Genomic DNA, 7734 nt, shown 5'->3' on the forward strand with positions numbered 1-7734 from the left:
TAAGAGACACATTTTGTGTGCATAAAATGAAACACAATAAGATAGAGATACAAACGCAAAAAAATACAAGTGTGAATCCTTTGCGGATCATGAAATACAAGTTGAATCCTTCTGTGTGCATGTGTGTATTATGAGACTGTTCTGAGCATAAAAAACATTAACGGTGGCAACCCATGCTAGCATTAAAAAGTAACATGACTGCTAGCATATATAACTGCGCATTCAATGGCACGTCTCGAGCAGTGTTAGGCTGGTCCAGTATGCTTACACTGCGTTACGATTGTATTAATGACTGTTACTGTTATGAGCCACTAACATCTAGCATTGAAATGGTGTGCTAAGATGCTACACATATCATCAAAGATCCCAGGATCACCCGTTATTTTTGTTCTGGAGGTCAGGTTTTTGGGTTTCATGCGCACACTGGTCACTTTCATGGGATTGAACAAGTGGCCCATCTGTAAACTACTGTTTCCAGTTCTCACACGCTATTACTTCCCTGCTAATTCTTAAGCTTGTTAGCACTAACATTTCAAATTAATGCACATCTGCAGTACCTTAATTTACAGACAAGACTGTTGGCAGACTCAAGCCAGGTTAACGCCAAACAAATATAGCACATATTTTTGTTCAGCTGGAACTCTTTAAAAAAAAAAGACTTCCCTCCTAACATGTTTTTTTTACCAGATATCGCAAAAGAATGTGTTGGAATGTCTCTGTGGGCCCCTTATGTTTGTATGTTCTTCTCAGCTTGTACTGTAATTTAAAGTACCTTGCCATTGGATTGACATCCTTCATCTCTGACATGGCCTCTGGATTATTTTGGTAATTAGAACGTCGAACTGACTGATATGGAAGGTGCTGTAACTGTATGCGCAGTACAAAAGAGTCACCATGATTCAGCTGATATAACAAGTCCAATATCATCCAGTAGCGTATCCTACACTAACGAGAAAGCTATTGACCAAGGTGAACAAGCCTTCTAAGAGAAAATAACAGCATTAAAATCGAAGCTCGAATACTTAAGCAATCCATTTATGGTACTGCTGCCAAATAATGTATAAAAATAAGTTACCACCCAAATCTCGTTCTATCATTTAAACTGATCAGTTTTAATAAACCAGAGACGTTCAGACACAAAAGACTGAATTTCTTATTTACTTTCTTTGCCTATTTGTCCCAGGGCAGACACAGCTCCGCGATAAAAATGTTTACATTTTGCAATCCTGCATACTAAACGAAGGCTAATAGAGACTTTAAAATCCGAGTGTAAATCCACAATCATTTCCCAGAAGTGACTCGAGCTGCATAAACGTCTCTATGAAGTGTTAAGATATTTTGATCTGTGTGAGACTGAACAGATGGACTGGTGTGTAATGGGGAACACTTTCCTTCAACCAACTCCTTTATCATTCTTTCCCTTTCCTCCTTTTACAAGGCGTGTGTCTTAATCTTGTTTTAATTTGGGGCAAGGAAGGCGGCACAGACCGACTTCAGTTATGTATTACTGTCCAACCTTGAATTTTGAGATCAGAAACATGTTGCTTCTCACTGAAAGAAAAACGCTGTTTTGGTAGTAGTGTTCTGGTTTGTGACATATCAACATGTGAATGGACTTAGTTGAATGTACTTCTATAATTGGGAAGCAGAACTTTTTATTATACGAAATGAAATCTGTAGTGTTTTTTGGAACTGCAAAGTTCCTGAAAATTCACCGATGCCTTTTCACATTCTCTCACTTCTCCACCTCTATCACACATCACAACCAGCAGACATTTGAATGTACATTTCCAGACCTGCATATTGTCAGAACTTCCTCGTTTTTCCACAGTAAAATCCTCTGAAATGTAAATGGAAAAACTTGACATGCGTCTGCTCTCTTTAAATTGTCCCAAGTGGTACCTCTGTCTAATACTTGACTTATGTGCTGACCTAGCGTGAGTCATCAGCGAAGTCCATTAAAAGTTTAACACGTTATCTATGAAGGTATAGCATATGAGTAGTACTGTATGTATCACCTATGACACTATTAAACTATCAACTGTGACACACACACACACCACAACACACACACAACACACCACAACACACACACACACACACACACCAACACACCACACCACACACACAACACACACACACAACACACACACACACCACACACAACACACACACACACACACGACACACACACAACACAACACACAACTTTTTCATGGTATTCTACACTCTCTCTCTCTCCTCCCTCAACCACACACACACACACACACACACACACACACACCACACACACACCACCACACACCCACACACACACACACATCACACACACTCACACACACACCACACACACACCAACACACCACACACACCACACAAACACACACACACACACACCACACACACACACACACACACCACACAACACACACACCACACACAACACACAACCACACACGGTTCTCTAACTATTATCTTTGTATTTTATTGTTATTGTTGTTTTGTTTTTTGTTTTATGGCGTGTACAGCAACTTTGTTTCAGCTCCGGCTGGTTTTGAAAGGGCTTTTATAAATAAAGTTGAGTGATTGAGTTGATTAATCTTATAGCCTCTTCTTTGTTGACGAGTAAAATGAAAAAATCAACCAAGTGCAGATCCAGGGTGTGTTTTAACTGCTCCAAGGTCTCAAATTCAATTCCTAAAGAAATAGGTGGCTATAATATAATACCTCACTTTTTTTTTTCAGGTTTTGCTACAATTAACTTTGTCTCATTCCACGATTTTTTCTAAAGTTAATTATGTGACATTGTTAGCCAGATACACTGATTATAGAAAAGTGGCTTGAAATGTGCTTTTTACAGCTTAGAAATGCAATGGTATAGAAACTGTGAGTTACCTTTCTGTCTATGTTTTGAAGGAGAATGCATTCTCTGCCTCCCTGAGGAGAAAAATTAACTTTTTTTCATAAATAATTAGTGAATATCTTACACAGACCAAGACTGTCTAAAGCATTATAAAATAGCAAATCACATATCCCTCTGGCATGGTCAGCCATGAAATATGAGCTAATGAGAAAGATCTGATTTTAATTTCACTGGCCCTGCATGTACTGTAGGGAGGGAGCAGCAGTCAAGGGGGCAAAATAGCGAGGACACTAAATGTTCACAGTCAGGTCACCTACATATGGCCCTCTGCTGTTATAAGATGAGGTGGTTTACACCGACCAAAGCAATACACTCCGAAAAATAGAAAAAGGGGGTCTGCGAAACAATGATTAGAGACAACTCTTGCAGAAGGTCTGCCTCTCATTACGTGGCCTAACAGAGCACTCTACCTCTGTTTATGCAAATACTAAACAGTAAATGTCAAGCGCTACTGAAGACGCCAATTAAGGACGCCCATTTAAGGGAAAGGTTTAAATCATTCAAAATAAGCCAGACACGTATTCCACGCTGCCGTTAGATGTGAAGATTTTCAGGTTTAACACTTCACTCCAAAAACTAATTTAACATGATATGATTATATGTTTGTTTTTTCTAAAGCTCTGGAAGATGTTCCTGCACATTGACTACATCACTGGTATAAAGGGTACATATCTTAAATATAAGAAGGAAGTGTGAGCGCGGAAATAAATAATTGGTAGCATGGTGCCTTGGAGTCGCGCAGAACGAAATGTTCTCACGCTGCATGCAGCACAGAAGGCTGAGTCTAGCTGCACCACACACCCAAGTTCACTTCTCTGGCTGACCCAATTCCATGTAATACTACCTACTAGAGACACACACTGAGACACACACACAGTGTCACAAGAGGTAGGGGCTTCAATAGAAGGCTGCGTCACACCCAAAAAAACGTCACCGTTAACATAGCAAGTGCTTACTTCTTTCCAAATTATACTACTCTGTGTGTATCAAATGTTGCATGTTTTTCTTGAAATATTATTAATATATTTCTTTGTCTTTTTTTTTAACACCGCAATGGTGAATAGTTCAATCAATCCCACACATCTGTCAGAAGTGAATCTGGCTCCAACAAATGATTCCCTTTTAGTATACTCCAATCTTCCAAATTATCCTTCCCTATTAATTTGTCCAGAAATGGCCAAACAAATGCAACCCAAAAACAAAGATGATACACAATGATACACCAATACAGAAAACAAGTAAATACACCAAATGTAAAAAAGCTGGAACCAGCTAAATGTCTCACATTTTTGCTTCTAATTACTTGAATGACAAATCGATTATAGAAGGAGGTGAAGATATGCTCGATTAACCATCAAAAATCGACCAATTATTTTGGCTTCACGCATGACAACAACCAAAAAAAAGCACAAATACAAGTTACATTGAAATCCTTTAGTAGTAGGGCCTATGTGTGATGTGGCGGAACAAAAAACATGGTAAACTAGCCCTGTGGACCCCTGTCACTGTATGGCACACAACAAGCATCCTTACACAGAAACAATTAATTGAGTTGTCAAATATAATTCAATATATAGTTGCAAACATTTCTAAGCAAAAGCAGCTATGACTTTCCATGTTCAATATACCACCATATACCAACCACCACCCCGCCCTCCCATCTCTGCACTTACAGCACGGTGGTGTCCGGCGGGATGTCCGCCGCTGCCGGGGCCCTCTCTAGCCCGAGGTGGGAGCAGTTGACGGCGCAGGACGGCAGGGGCCCCGCCGGCGTGCAGCTGCAGTTGACGGGACAGGGGCTGCAGCTCCGGCCGCCGTCCCCCGCAGGCCCGGAGCCCCATGCCCCCAGGCAGCAGAGCGCCACAAGCAGACTGGAGAAGAAACTAAGCCTCGGGACGCAGACGCCATGTTTTCGCTTGGTTAAAGTCTGTCCATTTCCACAAGGCATAGCTCACTCACATCTCATCGCCTCTGATGGTGTAAGTCCTCTCAGTCTGGGAAGGAACAAAATACTCAAAACAAAGGCAAACACACGCGTCCCTGTTCACGGCTCTCATGTGAGAGGGGACAACACGAAAAGAAGGGATTCACTTTTAGACACCGTTAACTCCACTGCGTTTACTTCACTTCTTATGGTCGGATCCCCCTTCTTCTGAAAATCTAACGGAGCTTCTCCACAATCCTTCCAGGGGAAAAAAAGTTTTGGAGAACTTCCTCTCTCCTCCTCCTCCTTCCACTCGATGCAGTACCATGAGCCCCCGCTGCACCCTGCTTCATTCGGTCATTACTTTCTCAATGTAGAAGCCAAATTGTACTCATTGCATTGAACACAACTTATAAAGTAGAAACAATTACAAAAGTCTAAATAAAACACATACATTAATAATTGTTGTATTGAAAATGATGTAGTGTTCTTTCTATTATCATGGTCATTATTGTTTTAACCTGCCAGTGACAAAACCAGCCTTTTTGTCAACATTTATTTTGAAAATTGTAAATGCAATATAAATGTTGTGACAATGGCATTTTTAAATTATTTAGACTGTTGTGTGTTTTTAGTTGTGACAGAGGCTGCACATCGTCAATTTGTATAGTTGTATTCTATAATGCATTGTTGGAGGAGCTCGGGTCATACGATTTTCATTGCCATTACTACACTGTAGCTTATGTGCATATGACATTAAAACCTTTGAATCTTGAATCTTGAAATGTGGATTTTTCCTCTTTTCTACAGTAACCAGATATCATATCTGGGAATATTCACAGTCCAATTAACAATAGCACTTTGTAATATTTTTGAGAGTTTTCTGTTTTTTCTATGCTGTCCTCAGAAGTTCTTCGGATGTTTTTCAGCTGGCAGATCTCTCTTCATGTTTCTTAAGAAATACAAGTCAGTCTCTGGGCATGCAGTACCAATAAAAACTCAGCATTAAGTAGAGCCAAGCGCAGATTAAATCAATTCAAATACAGTTAAATCAATAAATGAGTTTACACTTGTCAAAGCAGCATTAGCTCAGTGCATCATGAAGGTCGGTATTTCATTATCTCTGCAGAAGAGCTGCAGGTGGGATGATGAAGTTGTACCCCCCCAAGTTAGTCTCCGTCATGCATAGATTCATTCTGAAATTATTTTTGCAAAAATGAATAAAATGCAAGTCCAAAAATACATGACTTTTTGAGTACCTTGATGTAGCCACTCTGTATTCCTTCATCTCGAGTGATATGACTGCTGATGACATGGCCTCCATCACCCGCTGAGATGTGAAGATTTTTGTCACTAAATTGTAGAAATAAAACCACTCTTCTGTGATTTCATTATGAAATTACATTTGCAAAACTTCTTTTTTTAGGCACTTCCATGTCTCTCTGTGTTTCCTGTAGCAGTGGAGGGCACGTGTTGGAGTCGTTTCCTGTGGCCGAGCCATCCTCCCTGCAGGCATATGGTGCTCTGTACAAGGAGAGGAAGAGCCCCATAACAACTCTCATGCTCTCTTATCCTCACTGGCAGTATCTCACTGCAGACTTCATACTTGAGACACAAGATTAAGATTGTTGAAATAATAAGTATCAAACGGGAAAATATGTTTTTATTTGTAATGCTGCTCGATTTAATCATCATGTATACACATATTTTTGGAAACTTCAGGATCTACGTTAGATTTAAAATAACGTCCCTATATAAAATCCTAAAACACAAAATGTTGTCCAAGGAAATAAAAGGGTTATACATTGCATTTTGATTTGATTTTATCTTAGGTGACGTGTCCAGTACAGTGGGCCTTTAATTTTGGTTGACCCGTCTCTTCCATTTGGTCAACGGTGTGTAAGAATAAATCTTGATATCATTTCTCATCAGAGAAGCTACATTGCTAAGTTCCTGAACCCCAGGTGTATGGATGAAGTGCAGCATCTCTGAAAGAGCCTTTTACACATGGGGGGCTTTTACACTTCACTTTACAATGAACAGGAACAAGGGGGGAGGGAATGACACAAAGGTGGAGGTAGTCCTAGTCAACTTTAATTGCATGACCCGTAATTACAGTCGCAGTCTCAAAGGGCTTCACAAGCCCACATTATTTATAGGAAGAAAATTACTATCATCAAAATCAAGCTTAGAGAAAATCAGTTGGGTGTCAGACCGTAGACCAATGAGCGACCGGAGCAATCCATGAAGAGAATACTGACGTATGTTCAGGTTGATTAGCTTTTGTTAAATTGAATCAAGTTATCTGCAAATCATGTCATTCCTTCACATAATGTGCTCCTACCTCTTGAAGTTCAATTGACAAATTGCAACAAACAAACACATCCATGTTAGCAGCTCTCTGAGGCCGTATATTAATGTTAAGATGCTCAATTTGCTGATGTATAACAGCTATTAATACTATAATGTAAATTATGTATGATGCATTGTCCACCTTCTTGAATTAGTTAACAAGCATGCTAACTTTGAATGATAAAACATGGTTGGTATAAATATTGGTCTAGTATAAATAACATTTTCTAAAATAACTTCAGTTTCTGTCCATAAACCAAAGTATTGGATACATTACAAATGTCTTGATGATGCTACTATGAAAAGTTAATGGAGTTGTCGTAAAGTTATTAAAATGTATCCTGAGAGGGGATGATTGTGTGTAACAGAATGTCATGGAATTTATTCATTACGTGTTTAGATATTTCCGTGTGGACCAAAGTATGACTTTTACCGACAAAGCTTGGTGAAAACAACGATGAGTTTTTTATTTTAAATATGGATTTATTTTCCATACTACGATGAATAATTGATATAAGTACTGAGACTGCCAAGG

At 39.4% G+C, this 7734-nt stretch overlaps 1 protein-coding gene across 1 annotated transcript in view; it reads right to left on the reverse strand.

The window, feature by feature from the left end:
- The window catches only part of LOC104962318 (polycystin-1-like), a 90774-nt gene extending 85398 nt beyond the window's left edge, over positions 1–5376 (reverse strand). The window contains exon 1 of the mRNA XM_010790749.1: positions 4597–5376. Within this exon, the coding sequence (XP_010789051.1) occupies positions 4597–4871 (275 nt within the window). The 5' untranslated portion in view covers positions 4872–5376. The remainder of the gene's footprint in view (positions 1–4596) is intronic.
- Positions 5377–7734: the final 2358 nt, after the last annotated feature.

The sequence above is a fragment of the Notothenia coriiceps genome, unplaced genomic scaffold (assembly GCF_000735185.1).
Source record: "Notothenia coriiceps isolate Sejong01 unplaced genomic scaffold, NC01 NC01_scaffold00034548, whole genome shotgun sequence".
NCBI lineage: Eukaryota > Metazoa > Chordata > Actinopteri > Perciformes > Nototheniidae > Notothenia > Notothenia coriiceps.